Here is an 18,128-nt window from a genome sequence, read left to right on the forward strand (position 1 = left end):
CAATCTGCAAATCCCTCCTTGTGCCAGTCAGGTTTGCTGAAATATTCTGACTTTGCACATTGTTCCTTTCTGTTTTATACCTTATAACATGATAATAAAATAATAATAATAATAAAATAATAAATAATAAGCTTTTCTACAAGGTCTTTGCCTCCTGAGCATCACACCTTGAGGAATTATGTTCATGCTAGTGTCCATTAGTGGAGGGAAGCTTTCCTCTGTCTTTCTATTAGTAAAATTTATGAGTCTTTAGTCATAAAGCTTCAGTTACTTTGCCTGGACGGAGAGGTGATAAATCAGAAACAAACTATGACGTAAAACTGACAACAAGATCCTCCGAGCTGTCCAGAGCTGTGTATAATTTATAACATAACAGCTTCAAGGCAATGTTTACTTTAAAGCTACAGCATGGAAATGTTTCACAGATGTTAGGCAATACAGATCAACAAAACAAGTGGCTGCTTCTTCATTACAACACAGAACAGAATTATCACCTCACAGCTGCAGTTTATTTCCATTCTGTCCAGACCCATATAATGAAGGAATTTAATAGAAAGTATAAAGTGTATTTTATAATATTTAGCGTATTAATTCTTCAGTTGTAGCCAAAAATATGTTCTGTAAAGTTGCACTGATTTTGACCTTTGACTACCAAATTTTTATCAGTTCATCCTTGAGTTCAAGTGGATGTTTGTGCCGGATGTAAATAAATTCCCTCCAGGGGTTCCTAATATATCGCATTCACGAGAATGAGTCGGACAGAGGTACAGCCAAACTGAAAACATAATGCCTCCGGCCACGGCTGCTGCAGGCACATTGGCAGAAAAATACTTTTCAAACAGGAAAACATGTAAAAACTTTAGTTTGACATTTCAGTATATTTGTGTTTCTCGAGGACTTTGGTTTGGCTTCACTCTGGTATTCATTCTTGCTACTACAACTACACAGTTATATGATCTTTACTGACAAACGGTGTGCTTGTGGTTAAACACAAAACTCCTATTATACTTGCAATAAACTGTTCTAATAAATTATATTTCAACATTGTACTCAAAGCGATGTGTTTCATGCAGTAGGAAAGTTAGAGGTCAGCGTTTAACAGCATGTGAGCTAATGTGACCTACCCCAGGACTTTGGCACAGTCGTCGTAGTACTTCATGGAGTTTTTGACGAAGCTGAAACCGTTAACATCACAGACGAAGGAGTGGCCGTTGGCTCTGAGCAGATCAAACCCACACACCGTTTGCTAAAAATCAAACACAAACTGGGTTTTAGTGAATTTAGAGACACATCAGATACTACTAGAGGTATGTTGTTAGCCAGAATGTGGAGCAGAAAGCACTTTGACATACAGCCACAGACAGTTTTTATTAGACAGAGGTATGAATTATTATTAAAAGAACAGAGAAAACACAGACACAGGATCAAGAGAGATGAGCTCTGGGGCACACGGCTACAGTTAGAGTAAAACATTTTGACATAAATCAGTAGAAAACACAGTTGTACTTGATTTTCAAGACTCAGAAGTTGCATAAAACCCATGAAAATCTCACAGTGAAGATTTTTTTTAACCAAGTTTGTTTATTTGATTCTCTTTTCCCTAAAGAGCACGGGATCAAGTTTGTAGAGGCATCTTCTTGTTTGCATACTTCTCTAAATTGAGAAACTTATATCAGCAATAACAACGAGTAATTTAGCATGTCTTCATAACAGCTAACTAAAACAACAGAGCAGTGATATCTGTAATAACTGTTATTCAGTCAGTTATACATGTTTATGTTTATCATAACATGTATATGTTTATCACGTTTATCTTTTTATCAAATAGAAATATTTTGTTTATAAGGAACATTTTCCAGTTGGGCTCATAAACTTTCAAACAACTTGCCTTTGCATCAATTGTGCAACACACAAACTCTTAATGTTGAGAGCTGTGCTTACAAAACAAAGTATATGAATAATTGATTGTCTCTGCCTCGTGTTTATTTGTTTGTTGGGAATCCAGTGTGTTTTCTGAATTCACTCAGTCATTCATATTGAGCTATAGCTGTTCATGGAGTCTGCACCAGAGATTTGTTCAATGTTTTCTGTTTACGGGATTATATAAATGTTGATCAGAGCAGTGTGATATATATCATCATCATCATCATCATCATCATTATCTGCCGCTTATCCGGGGTCGGGTCGCGGGGGCAGCAGTCTAAGCAGGGACGCCCAGACTTCCCTCTCCCTAGCCACTTCCTCCAGCTCTTCCGGGGGAACCCCGAGGCGTTCCCAGGCCAGCCGAGAGACATAGTCCCTCCAGCGTGTCCTAGGTCTTCCCCGGGGCCTCCTCCCGGCGAGACATGCCCGGAACACCTCCCTAGGGAGGCGTCCAGGGGGCATCCTGAATAAATGCCCGAGCCACCTCAACTGGCCCCTCTCGATGTGGAGGAGCAGCGGCCGCACTCCAAGCTCCTCCCGGATGACCGAGCTCCTCACCCTATCTCTAAGGGAGCGCCCAGCCACCCTGCGGAGGAAACTCATCTCGGCCGCTTGTATCCGAGATCTTGTCCTTTCGGTCATGACCCAAAGCTCATGTCCATAGGTGAGAGTAGGAACGTAGATCGACCGGTAAATCGAGAGCTTTGCCTTTCGGCTCAGCTCCTTCTTCACCACGACGGACCGGTACATCGACCGCATTACTGCGGAAGCTGCACCGATCCGCCTGTCAATCTCACGCTCCGTCCTTCCCCCACTCGTGAACAAGACCCCAAGATACTTAAACTCCTCCACTTGAGGAAGGAACTCTCCCCCAACCCGGAGAGGGCAAGCCACCCTTTTCCGGTCGAGAACCATGGCCTCGGACTTGGAGGTGCTGATTCTCATCCCAGCTGCTTCACACTCGGCTGCAAACCGCCCCAGTACGTGCTGAAGGTCTTGGTTTGACGGAGCCAACAGGACAACTTCATCCGCAAAAAGCAGGGATGAAATCCTGTGATCCCCAAACCGGACTCCCTCCGGCCCCTGGCTGCACCTAGAAATCCTGTCCATAAAAATTATGAACAGAACCGGTGATAAAGGGCAGCCCTGCCGGAGTCCAACATGCACTGGAAACAGGTCTGACTTACTGCCGGCAATGCGAACCAAGCTCCTGCTCCGGTCGTACAGAGACCTGACAGCCCTTAGCAGAGGGCCCCGGACTCCATACTCCCAGAGCACCCTCCACAGGACCCCACGAGGCACACGGTCGAATGCTTTCTCCAGATCCACAAAACACATGTGGACTGGTTGGGCGAACTCCCATGAACCCTCGAGCACCCTATAGAGAGTATAGAGCTGGTCCAGTGTTCCACGACCAGGACGAAAACCGCATTGTTCCTCCTGGATCCGAGGTTCGACTATTGGTCGAATCCTCCTCTCCAGCACCCTGGCATAGACTTTCCCAGGGAGGCTGAGGAGTGTGATCCCCCTATAGTTGGAACACACTCTCCGGTCCCCCTTCTTGAAAAGAGGGACCACCACCCCTGTCTGCCACTCCAGGGGTACTGTCCCCGACCGCCACGCGATGTTGCAGAGGCGTGTCAGCCAAGACAGCCCTGCAACATCCAGAGACTTGAGGTACTCGGGACGGACCTCATCCACCCCCGGTGCCTTGCCACCAAGGAGCTTTTTGACCACCTCCGTGACTTCAGCTTGGGTGATGGATGAGTCCGCCACCGAATCCCCATCCCCTGTTTCCTCAACGGAAATCGTAACAGCGGGATTGAGGAGATCCTCAAAGTACTCTTTCCACCGTCCAATTATGTCCCCAGTCAAGGTCAACAGCTCTCCACCTCCACTGTAAATAGTGTTGGTAGAGTACTGCTTCCCTCTCCTGAGGCGCCGGACGGTTTGCCAGAATCTCCTTGAGGCCGACCGATAGTCCTCCTCCATGGCCTCACCGAACCTCTCCCAGATCCGAGTTTTTGCCTCTACAACCGCCCGGGCTGCGGCCCTCTTGGCCTGTCGGTACCTGTCAGCTGCCTCGGGAGCCCCACGAGCCAACCAGGCCCGATAGGACTCCTTCTTCAGCTTGACAGCATCCCTTACTTCCGATGTCCACCACCGGGTTCGGGGATTACCGCCACGACAGGCACCGGAGACCTTATGACCACAGCTCCGGACGGCCGCATCAACAATAGATGCAGAGAACATGGTCCACTCAGACTCAATGTCCCCAGCCTCTCTCGGTATCTGGTTGATATATATCAGGTAGGAAAAATGCTGCCATTCACCAAGTATATTAATATAAAACACTGTATTTAGTTTGCAAGTTAAAGAATAAGAACAGTTTTTCACACTTGGAGGCTCAACAATTGTGTTTCAGTAATTGAATTAAAGATACTTTCACCCTACTCTAAAAAGACTTTAATGAGCTAATAGCTCATTAAATAGTGTTGTGCAGCTAAACACAAGTTGATGCAATGTTTGTGTTAGCTACAAATGGATTACTGCACATAAAAAAGGTACCCAGTGGAGTTTTTTCCACCACTAATGGCTTGAGAACTAATAAAAAATGTAATAAAAGGACAAGAGAAGGACCACAAGCTTGTAAATTAAACCGTTTTCAAAAAAATATATGCAGGTTTCTCAACAACCTCAAACCAGGTTCTTTTCTGTTTTCTTGCAAACTATGCTGAACTGTGTCTGCTGTATGATGACTAAACTTTACCTTGAAGGCCAGGCAGACCTTGCGGGCCACCAGTTTCTCCATGGCAGTCAGCATGACGGGATAGCGGATCTCCTTCCCCTCACTGTCCCTCTCTACCTTTCCGTCCAGAGCTGGAGACTTTCGGGCCTCAGCATGGGCGTAATCTGGGCCCACTGTGTAGACCTGAGAGAGACAGAGACACCACGTAACACACAGAGACACACACACAGTCAAAAGATGAACAAACACAGAAAACGTCTTAAGGCAGATGATAATGATTTTTATATTTTAGTAACTAGACTAAACTGTGTGATTCAGCATGAGTTACTGGTGCATAAACCATTCCAAGCAATTCAACAGATCCATTAATAGCCAAGTGAACTTGCACAATACCTTCACATCAGTACCATCTGTGGGCATGAACTCCTCGTAGATGTAGGATCCAGTCTTTCGTACGCTGCTTTCTGGGGAGTATACACTGCTACGACTCCCAATCTACAGCAAAGAGGGATAAATAAAATAAAGAGAATTCAAAGGCATCTGAAAGCAAACACGTGAACAAAGATCGTATTTCACCTCATTACCCAACCTCTGTTCCATCAATGCATTTTCTAATAGTACTTTGTGCCACTGATGCTCCACTGTAACTGTTCAATAACAGGTTCAACACTGTGTCTGTCAAAGTATTATCACAAGTTTTATTACATTTTCTTTTTCTCATCTGATAATGCAATAACACTGAGTCTCAAACAGAAAAATGGAAGACTTGCTTGTGAGAAACATCAATTCAACACACACACACACACACTGGATATTTGTGTGGCTCAACATTTTAAGCTTATAATTGTCCATGAAAGGCAAAGTTTATAAGTCAGAGGGATGTTAAGCAACTTCCTGAACTCCTGCTTTCTTGTTGTCAGTATGTGCCAATGACTGAACGTCTTGCTGCCGAGCTGTTTTGGGGACAGCTACCTTTCTGAAGAGTCTCTGGCTGCCTCCTCCAGCAGATGTTGGGTAATAGATGTAGACATTGTGGTCCTCAGCACAAACAGGTTTCTCCACGAAGGGTTTAGGGAACACCTCCCCGTTCACCTCAACATGATCCTCCCCCTCCACAAGGTTACACTCTGCACATGGACATATTTTACAAGATGAGCCTCAGCAATGTGCAACAGTGATGGTACAGACAAGGAGAACACACAAATAAGTTTACATTTTGTATGAATGTACAACCCAATCAAACTCTGACCTGGGATTGGAACTGCTGAACCTTGGTTACTAGCTGTCTTAAATTCTTGTGTTGCCATCACGCTATAGACTGAAATAAGCCAAACCAGTTGGCAGCAATGACAGCAAGCAGCACACCCACTGTGCCTTTAAGTCATTCATTTACTTTACTATTTATTTACTTTACTATTTATTTATCTTTATTTAATCTGGACATCTGCTCAGATCTAATTTCCAACAGGCACCCGGCCAAACAGGCAGCAAAAAATTAATAACAACATTGGAAATATTGTTATTTTTCACAGCTTACTGTCACAGTTTTGTATTAATAGATAACACATAAAAAAAATATTTTATGTAAAATAAGAACTCTTGCACACCTTCAGGATTGTCGGGATCTCGGTTTAACACAGCATAACGAGGTAGGTCAATACCCTCTTCTTGTAGGATCCGGTACACTTCCCGCCTGGCAGGGAATCAAACAACTTACAAATAACATCCAAAAGGGAAAACCACAGTGAGTCTGTATGTGCAGCTGTTATGTGCGTGCATGTGTGTGTCGCTGGGGTTGGGCAGTAAAACAGCAGTAAGGTGTATAATGGATGTGAAAATAGCAATTATGTCATTTTCATTCCCATCACATGACCAGTCCTCTCATTAGGAAGGGAAAAGAATTACAAGTGCAAACAAGTTGGTCGCATAAAAAAAATGCAGCTGCCGCAAGAAAGAGACAGTAAATCTCCATGAGGCTGTTTGATTTCATGACAACCAGAGACACAGACACTTCAAAATGATTTTCATCTCACCCACTAACCACTGCATGAATGAGCTTATCCTTGAGTTTATTATTATTATTATTATTATTATTATTATTATTATTACTATTATACATTTATTTATATAGCCCACATTCCCCATCCATCCCAGGGAATGGCTGGGAATTACTTACCAGAGGATCTCAAGTTACATTCAGGGTGGTATGGGGTCAGGCGGTCAGCTACATATTCGAGAGCTAACACCCTGCAAGCCTTAAAAGTGATTATTCAAATTCTAAAATCCACTCTAAAAACAGACTGGGAGCCAGTGAAGTGATTTGAAAACCGGAGTAATGTGTTGCCTCCTGTTATGAGCCTGTGGCATTTTGAATCAGGTGAAGTTTATTATGGTTTTGTTGGGGCAGACATGAGTAAAGAGCACTGCGAATGCGGCTTTGTGTGTGTTCTACTGCTCAACACGTACCTGTCCTGTATGAAATACTGCATGTTGAGGTCATTGATGAGCAGGGGATTCCTCAGCTTGGCGTACTCCACAGCTTTGTCTAAAGGGAAACCTAAAAAAGTGTTGCACGAATAAAAACTGCATGAGCCCACACATCAAGTTCAACAACCAGAGCTTAACCAGCATTTGCAAATAAACTGAGGAAATAAGGATTTTCATGGAGATAAAGTTCTGCTCTGATATTCTCTGTTGCCTGATTGTTCTTGATGGGTTGTGTCCTTTGAGGGTTGAGTGGGGAATGTGTCTAAAGCAGAAATACTTGCTGCAAAAGCTAAACAGGTTGGTTCTAACGTCTGGCAGATATTTGTTGACTACACAGAGGTGATAACCCTTACTGAATCCTGCTTATATTCCCTTAATATGCTGGTACCCAGAGTTTTGACTCCATAACTAATACATGCTATGATTCTCCGATAAGAACCTGTCCATTCTGTAATACTGTTAAAGAGTCATATGGAGTTTCAACAGGTTTAACCACATTTTATCAGGTTCCCATGAATTTTAGTGGGATTCAGTGTGAGCTACAGTAGATAAGCGATCAATGTTGCTCCTTGTTTGACTGGAAATTTACAACAGCACAGTATGTTTGTCATGGTGCTCATTTGCATGGTGTCATATTATTGAATTTAACAGAGTCTCTGCCTGGTAATATGCAGGGCACTCTCAGGTGGAGGCTCATGTCATTTTGTTGGTAACGTTTGTAGCTTGCAGCACCATGGAGGTTACTTAAACGCAGTTAGCCAATTATTGGTGGAAGTATTGACACATATTATATGTCACAAGCGCCTTTGTGGCTAAAAACACACACATTTTCAAGGCTATTTCTCTCAATATTCACCATCTTCCCCCACAAATGAGCGTGGCAAATGTCTGTGGGAATGTTTCAGATATGTTTCAGGGAAATGTTATTTCCTTTTTTCCCCAATAATGACAACAACACAGGGCTCATAGTAACACTCAACAAAGACTTTGAAAACTAAATGGAAAAAGCAGGCCTACATCAACATCATATATATATCGCTAGCTAGCTAGATGGATAGATAGAGAGAGAGAGAGAGAGAGAGAGAGAGAGAGAGAGAGAGAGAGAGAGAGAGAGAGAGAGAGAGAGAGAGAGAGAGAGAGAGAGAAGAGAGAAGTGTATTGATCTTATTCATCTAGCCCTGTCTCTGCAAACCACATATGGTAAGCTAAGGCGCACAATTAATAACGAACTTTAAATAGATATTTCCAGTTTCCCATTGAGACATTCCCATAAACTGGTACTGGCTGTTGTCAGACAGCCTGACACAAACCTGGCAAACTATCTAAAATATGGTAAGGCTTTTTGGAAACATATTTCTCAGAACACAGACGATTTATACGCTTTTGCAGGAAAAGAAAAAAGGTATTTCATTTCTGTTACACTTTCAAAACAGCAATCTGATGTCAAAGAACAATGAAGAGAGCATTTATTAGCGCTACACTATGGGTGGATTTTCATCTGTTTTCTTTATTTTTTATTTTGTTTCACCTCAGTCTTAATTTTATTTTACTTCTTTTGAGCAAGCACAAGTATTAGTGCTTTTTTTAAACCAGTGGACCATTTTAAATCACATTCAGGTATTTTGTTAATTCAAGGCAAAATAAGATGTGATTGCACAGCATCAGGAGTACAAGTGAGTCGCTTAAACCAATTAAGAATTCATCTAGAGGACAAGCAACTGCTCCTCACAGACAGGTGCAGCAAGAAAAGATTCAAATCCTCTAACACCTCTATGGTGTGACCATTTCATGACTGTTCATGACTGTACGCTTTACCTTTGGAGTGGAAGGAGATGAGGCAGTCGCAGAGGGGCCATTTCTCCACTGGCTCCTCCAGGATCACCTCCTCGGGAAAGATGACCACATCGATGTAGTCAAACTTACAAAGGCGGTCCAAGATCTGAGTCATGGGCTTGGATTTGGACTTCTTCATCATGGCACATATGCCCACCACAATCTGTCGCTCTGACGGCTGGTGGAGACGACAGGCAGGACGGAGACATGACATGACATAAAGGGGAGAAGGTAACTGAGATGAGCATATTGACGACTGACAAAAAGCCAGTATTCCTCATGTTCAAGGGAGGGTAAACACAGCAGGACAGCACAGATATCCAAATATGAGCCTTGGAGGTTTTTTAAATATGTGTTGGATCTATCTGAGATTTCAAAGAGGGATTCTTAATTAGTGTGATAATTTGAGTTTTACAGCACTTTTTCTAACTAATATGTATGACAAAAAAATACTTTCTAGATCCTCTGCCATCATGTGACCTGCACTTTCAACTGTGGCCACTACACTATAATTGTGGCACAGTCCAGGCGCATGACAAGGAGCTTGATTCAATCCAAAATGTGACTGCTAACGATCAGAGCAGACTGCTAAAGCGAAGAGTTTGCACTGAGGCTGACAGGCCGAGTCTGAAATGTCCTAAAATGGACACTGTAGCTGACAGCATGGCCTTTCCTCAGGTCAAACAACACATTTTCCCTACTAGAAGCAATGATCTCAGAAACAGTGCTTTTGTGTTCATTGGTTCCTCCATTCTTTGCCGTTGTGCTGCAGTGGTTGCACTGACATTTTAGTGCATGAGGTGAACTGCAACCTGTTCACGCAATGCAACTAAACCATCAACTAAAAGGCAAAAACGTTCAAAGACAGATACAGAGACGAAAGACAGAGAGGAAACCATTGCTAGTGAGCGAGCAGCAAACACAGCAGTAAACACAGCAGTATAATAAAGTCCTTTTATAGTTACAGGAGTAGACAACAGACCAGAGGCTTTGCAGTTGTTTATATACTGTATTGTTCTCATGCCAATCTTTGTATATTTCTGTCTCTATTTTTTTTTCCACTATCCAATTCCAAATAAAACTTTCCTCTTTAAATTTCCCGGCCAGTTCACTTCCTACCATCTAAATAGCAGCAGCTCCATGTTCTGTTCCAAAATTAACTCTTTTTCCCATGGTGAAGTTACAGTCACTGGAAAATGTATAATTGATATTTTTAAAGCCTGTTGTATGTGTTGAAAATGTCTCATTTTTAAGTGCAAAACAGATAAATAAGTTTATAAGTATAAAATGTTTTTTAAAGTGCTTCTGAAAAAACTTCAAAAGAACAAAAAAGTTGCATGTTAACTTTGAGGTAAACAACTATTAACTGTACCAAAAACAATCTTTTAATACCTGAAAAAACACAAGGTACAAGGTAAACCTCATGATACACCTGTAAACTAGGACACTGACTCAGACTGTGCGCACACCTGAATTAACACCTGTAACTTACCGACTCATCTTCATCGTCCTCCATTTCCTCTTCTCGAAACATCTCGTTCTTCATGCCTGCCTCCATCTGACCCATGTCCTGCTCATCATTGTCACAGCCAACCACAAACAGAGGAACGTGTCTGTCACCCCGTCCCTGTCCCTCCCTTGCTCCTGGTCCTGGTCCGTCGCAGGGCTCGGACATCACAAACCCACACGTAACATGGCCGCTTCAGGTAGCTCCTCCCAGTGCAGGGTCAGATAGCGATTATGGCGGCGAAGCAGAAAGAAACCCAGTCAACTGTTACACTATCGCTGGATGACTGACACCTGAGAGCCGTGGTGATAAAGTGAAGGGTCTGTTGACGTTCCTGAGCTGGTTGATAACAGCTACGTGGGTGTACAGAACGTGCTGAGGTAGAAAGGGGAATAGTGGATGTCCTAAGAGGGAGTGAACTTTGCGTGTGTTGAGGTAGACAGTCAGGGTCCTGGTTGTAAAACTCCCTGTGTCAGGACAGAGGAGGTCTGGCTCTGAGAGATAACATGTCCCCGTCTAGAGACACGTCTTCACACAGGTAACTCCACGATCAACATCAGTGCACCACTGTTCCTTTCCCTGGGGAAGACACGGTAGAGAAACATGGGAAAAACTGGTTCATAAATTAATTTAAAACAATTCTTTTAGATGAACACCGTTAGGATACACGAAGGAATAAGAGTCGACAAGTTAAACAGCAGTTGGCAGTTGTAGAGACATTTTACATTTCACAGTTACAGCTAACCCTAACAGCTGTAAACATCCACCATTTGTGAAATAACTGGTTATGACATCAGCCACACAAACTGTGCCTTTGCAACACAATTTAGAAGAGTTTCTAGATTTAAAACTGAAGATTTAAAATCAATACTTTGTCTAGAAAGAATTCCCTTCATGTTGATTGCTGAAGTATTTACAGACGATGGCAGTTTACACATGTATTAATCCACGGTGAGATAGAAAATGCAAGGTATGTGGAGCAAAAGACATATTCACAAGTTTAAAGAATGGAAGTAGAAGATTAGGAAGAGCAGGGTTTAAGAGCCACGTGGAAATTATTTCTTCGTTCCCTTGTTCTACATTTTTTTTCATTGTGAATGTGGAAAAAGGAGTAAAGGAGTAAAAGTGAAGGATTTTACTTTTATATTTCACTGATAAATACACAGACGTGGGGCTTTAATTCGGCTGTGTTAGTCCAGGTCACAGCGCCACCCTCCTCTTCCAGATGAATATCAACACTCATTAACAGGCGTACACTCCCATACCCCCCACCAACTGTTTTATTATACACAACAACAACATCTACTCCACATTAACCTGCTGCTGACTCAGAACATTTAATCATCTAACGAGCCTGTGCCGCTGTTTGATGTTGCCGTGGCGACGGGGCCTCGAAGAGGAGCCAGGACATACAGGAGCGTGTCCTGTATGTACATTAAAGTGGTTCACATTACCCCAGTTTGCACTTCTCTTTTCAGACGGAGCCACTTATGAAACATCCTTGATGGACCCAGTCTCCCTGCTGAGTTAGTAGAAGGACTCCGCCCTGTGGCCTCCTGCCCTATCCCTTCTTGTTCTTTTGTTTTTTTTCTTTAACAAATAATTTCAGCAACATTTACTGTGCTTTGTCAGTTTTCTGTTCTTCAGTGCTCATTTAAGCTGTTGCTCATGAGTCTGCTTGACTAGAGCAACACTAAAGTTGATTCTGTTGTTGTTTTTGAATTTCCACTTCCTAAAATGTTTTACACCGGGTTATTCTGGTAAGTGGAACAAAGAGCGGCTGTTTGCTGTCACTGTCTTTAACATCTTAATGTGGTTTCCTTGTTATTACACAGCAGAAGAACTTTGTTTGGTTCTATGTGATACTCCATCTCTAATACCGTGTGAGCAGTATTCTAATATTACGCCTCACAAAATACAGACATTAATCCTAAAATTGTAAGTCAAGAATGATTGCACACAAAAAGTAAGCTAGAAGTACAAATAAATCCAATATCCAATGAAAAAAAAATTCATTGGGGAATTAACATATCAGAAATGTCATGCTATGGAACAAGACTCTCTGCTATGCTCATAATACTACTTTAATCCCTGGAAACTCAACTTCCACTATCTCCCAAGAATTAGGAGAAAACTGATGCAAGAATGAACTAATCCCTAGAAATTTTCCTCTTTGTACTAGCACTCTATTCCTTGAAACAATTTCCAGAATAGAGAAAAGGTAATGCAACGCTCACCTACTAAAACAACACACACACACACACACACACACACACACACACACACACACACACACACACACACACACAATAGAAACAGGTGTTGCTGCAGTTCCTAAACCGCGAGATCATGGATGTCTTGCCAAAAATCCAAGGTGAAATAATTTGTTAAACTGTGAACAGCAGTTAAATTTGCAGCCCTAGTGCTTTAAAATAATGGGTTTGTGTGTGTGTGTGTGTGCGTGCGTGCGTGCGTGCGTGCGTGCGTGCGTGCGTTACCTGATCTGATACCGCACAATAAAGAGGCAAAGCCGTTATGTCATTCTCTTCGTAACTGAGCCAAAGCCCGAGAGCGAGCCGTGAAATGTAGCCAAGCTAGAAGCAGAAACTTGCTAATGTACAGTGCTATGTTCACAAACAGCAGACACGGCCAAAGTCAGTTCATGTGTCTCTCAACACGATAGTCTAACCCCCCAAACATCACCACCCTGACCCCCACCACCTACAGCAAACAGCTGACTCGAGGGGAAAAGGCTCCAGAAACAGATGGGTAGATCATATCACCTCTCAGTGACGGCCCACAAGCTGACAGTGCACTCTATCACAACCTTTGAATGACAGCAAGAACTTATTCAAACTCACTTTCACTCCCATTCAGGGCAGATTACTTCACTGGTACAATCAAATGCTCTGGCTTCTACACAGCCGACACAGTCTTCCCGTGTCCTGGACTTTTTGCCAGAACATACGTCAACTGAATCTCACACATGGCCCAGCCTAACCTTGGTACCCAGAAATAACCGTGCCCTCTTCTGTCATGGCGTGGGGGTGGTGGGGGAATGGGAAGTGAGGGGTGGAGCCAAGGCACGGGTGTGGGGGCTGCCATGGGCCATCTACGCTGCCCAAAGACAACTCATCATCACTAACCTCTGAGGCGATGACAGGCAGCACTAAACTAAGCGGAAGACCTTCTTGCTGGCCCGGGGTCGAAGAGCACTAACAGAGATAAACTCGTAAATAAATACCTATAACCTCCATGAGCTTGACTTTATTCAGTTTTTGCTACGCCAAGGACACTCAGCGTTCAATTGTACAACTGAACAGCTCCAACGGTTCTACTTTGCATGCCAATATCATTTCCAGGTACACTGTGCACTGACAAAAACATTTCCACAGAAGATAAATTCCTCTAAGAGGTGATTTGCATCTTGGAGGAATCCATGATGTGCGTTTTGTTTTATCTCTGACAAAACAAAACTAAACAACATGAGTGAAAAAAATAGTTGTATATCTGAGATCTGGGCCATGTCCTATAAATACAATGTTTTCAACATGTGTAGTATTATACTTGTAGTTTTGTAAGGTGGACCGTACTACCTTTTGACCCTTTAACACACAGTTTTTCCACTTTTGTTTCGCCTTACATATCTTTAAATCATCTAATTCCACAGCTCCCAAACATCAGCTGTGGCTAGTTCACAGACATTTTAGCAGGTCAAGACTTTAGCATGAGAACAGACCAAACTGCCTGTGAAGACTTTGTAACCCAACAGTGTTAAAACAGAAATAAATAAATAAAATGATCTCACTCTGTTCTGTCTTATCACATCTTATACGTGCTGTATGAGCTGGTTTCAGTTCTTCATTAAAGCTACAAGTCGTTTATACTGAGCCAACATTAAAACCCACAACTTCATGTTTTTAAAGCTACACCATTAAGTCAAATGGAAATATTCTATATGTCTTGTGTCTTCATTTTAGAGACATTAGCCCAAGAATTCAGTCCTGACATATCTGATATCTTTGGAAACTCTGGGATCTTTGCTAGACTTTAAAATAAAGTTAGGTGGGTTTGATCAAAGTTTGTCTGAAAGTTTGTCTGCACAGTATTAGTTAAACTACTAATGACTGAACAGTCTGCTGATGGTGAAGGGCTTATGTGTGAGTGAAAATGACTGAATGAAGATATCACAAACTGTTACATATTAAAAGTTGGTGCAAACCGTTGATGCAGATGCATATTGGTGCATTTGTTCCTAACACAATTGTTTTTTTAAAGTTTTATCTCAAGTCACAGACTGTACAATGAAAGCTGGTGTTTCATATTTATTTCCACTATGGGCCAATATAAGCTGAGCCCAGGGCTCGGTGGTGGTGCTGTCATTTAGCAGATACCAACAGAGGTCGATTAACGTCACGAAGGACTTACTGTCCCTTAAACTGAGGACAAAATAAAGGAGACAGACAAGGGAACCAGACAAAAATTATTGTGTCAGACAGCCTCCTGTTTGCCATCTATATTGGTTCTGTCGAGAAAAATAAAACTCTCTATCCCCCTATGAATAATTTAGGAGGCTGATTAAAAACCTCCCCAGCTGTCACCTGCAGGCCCTCGTCCACGGATGAGTCACCTCCGTCATCGCTGCAGGGCCGGAGACAAACAACAAGACTCCAATAAAAGGCTTTTAACCTTTGAGACTGTCTGCCACAGGAAACCTGCGTCGTGTTTATGAAGGGGAGGAGTTGGTCATTAGATCCTATTCACTATCACCATTACCCTGATAAAAGGGCAAATGAAAAAAATCATGACATATTGTGCAAATGGCAACAGTGATTGGAGCCTTTATTGTGAATGAAAGCTAACCGCAAAATGCTATTACCTTTATTGTCTAAATCCGGTATGACAACTTTTCTATTTTAGTGAGGATGATGCTGAATAAATGAGCAGCGTGTTATCTAAAGAGAGTCTGAGATTAAATCATTAACAAAACAGTTAATTATTATATCCAATAAAACTTACTTCTGAAGTGCATGAAGCTACCGGGGCGGAACACAAACATCAGCCATGAAAATACACTATCACCCCCCCAAGGGTCAGATAACATGCTGGTGATGTTATCAGGATTCAACTACCAGCAGGACAACATTTACAGCCGCCTCTACAAGCTTATAAATTCATTATGCACTGAGCGCCCGAGAAATTAGCTTTGTTTGCAAATACAAATTGCCGTCATTACTGAAAACAGAGGCCATAATCGGCTTGCTGGTGTACCGCAGGCCGTACAAAACAGGCCCATTACTGCTCAATCATCAACGCGAATATTTCTCACTGTAGAAGACGAGACCCCTGTAAGGTTTACAGGACACGGACAGAGACGTGACTTTATTCTGCTGCTTCTCAGCTTCCGAGGAGTAACTTCTGTCACCCACACAGCTTTCAGGGTTACAATAAAATGAAATGAAACTTTAATGGGCCCCTTGGGAGAATCTGGGCTGCAGCAGCAGCAGATAATACAAAAATGCAGCCGTAACAAAACAGAGGATAAACAGGATAAAATGGAATATAAACAAGGATATAGCTGATGGGGTTTATATATAAATATAGTGCAAAGGTAACAATTTCAGGGTGTTGTAAGCAACAATTTGTGAAAGAGAAGAAAAGAATAGATCGTAGCAGTAAATATATTTTCCAAAATAAAAGCTGGATCTAATGAGTTTGTTAAGTTACTTATAATAGGTGCATTCACCATTAACAGCAGCCGTTGTTCCACTATACGAGCAGTTACAGAAATAGGATTTATGAAATCATACATAAGTAAATCACAGCATGTGGCGTGAAGTGAAGTGTTTCAATGTCCTGTCTTATTTTAGGCTATAAAATATAATTATCCTAACTTTCAATCACTACACTCTTTCTTTCTTTGTTGTCCAGATCAGCAGGCACCGCATCTTCTCCCAGATCATCTCTGGCTGAATTTAATTTACACATTACAGTTGAAAATGATTAGAACGGAAACAATTAGTACTTGGATCAATTAGTTTATCGACAAACATTTAATGAACTATTCTGATAATCAGTCGTTGAAGTCAGATTTCAAGTGAAAGTGCCAAATGTTTCTCTGTTCAGGATTTCCTGCTTTTGTTTGTATTATGTTATATAAAAGTTAATATTTTGGGGATTTCTCAACTTTTGATCAGACAAAACAAGTACTTTGAAGACTTTGCTTTGGGATTTAGGGAAATGTGTTCAGCAGATTAAATGGCCATAATGACAGGGCAGCAACTAACAATCATTATCATTATCAGTTAACTGGTTAGTGCATGAAACATCAAAAATACCAATCACAACTTCAGCAGGGTTGAACGTGATGTCTTCAAATGTCTTGTTTTCTCTGATCAAAAGCCCAAATACCCAAAAACATTCAGATACAGTTACATATGACAAAGAAAAGAAGGAAATCCTGTCATTTTAGAGGCTGGAATCAGAAATGATGTGGCATTGTTTCACTGGTTTGGCTTGAAAAAGATTTACCGATTATCAAAGTAGTTGTCGATTACTTTTTTGTTGATTAATCGACTAATACTTTCAGCTTAATATTCAGAGGGTATGACGGTTCATGAAGGGCTGGGCACACATATTCACACCCTCAAAAGCTATACACGCTATATTTAAACAGTCCCGCTGTAACTCGGTGGTTAATAGAAAGTGTGGCCGCCCCGCACACTACAGGTGTCCAGCAGCCTGTTTTTCATTTTACGCCACAACCTGCGTCTCAAATCACTACAAAACACCATGAATGAGTCAGATGGAGGTTTGGTAGTAAAACACGGCTGCTGTGGGAGAAATAAACCGCACAAAACACACATAAAATAAATCAGTGCGTCGGCCTGCTCAGCGCACACCGCTCCTGACAGACACAGGTAAGTTAGAAAACGTTTAAAAGAAAAAAAACAAGAAAGAAAAAAGCTCGCCTGCTTTTTGTGCACTTCCACCGACACAACGCGGCTAAATCCAACTTTCCCTCTGTCGCAGGACTCAAAGCCACGGCGTGAGGGGGGTGAAAACACACGGTCTACGGGCAGCGGGACTTACCGGCGGAAAACGAATGGAAGTCAGTCAGCTGCTCACTTCCTTGTTTCCCTTTGACTGAAGTGGTCTGATGGTCTGAGGGGAAACTGCTGCTGCTGCTGCTGCCGCCGCCGCTGTCTGAGTTTAGTTTCTTTCTTTCTTTTTTTCTCGTGGCCCAAAGTTGTGAACTAGCCGCTGAAGTTCATGCCCGGTCACTGCTCTTACTGCTGCTGCTGCTGTTGTTAACTTCCTTCCTTTTCTTCTTTCTTCACCTCTGCTGCTGTTGTTTTTCTTTTTTTACATAAAGTTTAAGGGTTTTTTTTTTTTTGTTCAAAGCTGCATCGTTGCCGCCATCTAGCGACCAAAGCGGTGCATTGCAGCACTGCACAAGCTCCTGCTGTTCTATTGTTAAAATTTTACCAGCGAAGAAAGCCGTTAAATTGACTTGACATTAATGTGCTGTGTTGAAAAAGTACAATATTTCCCATTTGGCATTGGATTAAATGTTACAGTATTCCCATTTCCTGTTACAGTTACAGGTATTTAGAGTGAAATGGTGTT

General features: G+C 42.2%; 1 protein-coding gene across 10 annotated transcripts in view; it reads right to left on the reverse strand.

Moving 5' to 3' along the window:
- The window catches only part of ppip5k1b (diphosphoinositol pentakisphosphate kinase 1b), a 48,984-nt gene extending 31,148 nt beyond the window's left edge, over positions 1-17,836 (reverse strand). For all 10 annotated transcript variants that reach the window (XR_005894067.1, XR_005894066.1, XM_041037776.1 and 7 more), the window contains exons 1-9: positions 17,592-17,836; positions 10,485-11,078; positions 8,975-9,170; positions 7,139-7,229; positions 6,280-6,365; positions 5,645-5,799; positions 5,066-5,167; positions 4,694-4,855; positions 1,125-1,246 (exon numbers count right to left, since the gene is read on the reverse strand). Coding sequence is in view for 8 of the 10 variants with exons in the window: in XM_041037776.1 (XP_040893710.1) it covers positions 1,125-1,246; positions 4,694-4,855; positions 5,066-5,167; positions 5,645-5,799; positions 6,280-6,365; positions 7,139-7,229; positions 8,975-9,170; positions 10,485-10,667 (1,097 nt within the window). In the remaining 2 variants the exon portion in view is untranslated. The remainder of the gene's footprint in view (positions 1-1,124; positions 1,247-4,693; positions 4,856-5,065; positions 5,168-5,644; positions 5,800-6,279; positions 6,366-7,138; positions 7,230-8,974; positions 9,171-10,484; positions 11,079-17,591) is intronic.
- Positions 17,837-18,128: the final 292 nt, after the last annotated feature.

The sequence above is a fragment of the Toxotes jaculatrix genome, chromosome 5 (genome assembly GCF_017976425.1).
Source record: "Toxotes jaculatrix isolate fToxJac2 chromosome 5, fToxJac2.pri, whole genome shotgun sequence".
Lineage (NCBI taxonomy): Eukaryota > Metazoa > Chordata > Actinopteri > Toxotidae > Toxotes > Toxotes jaculatrix.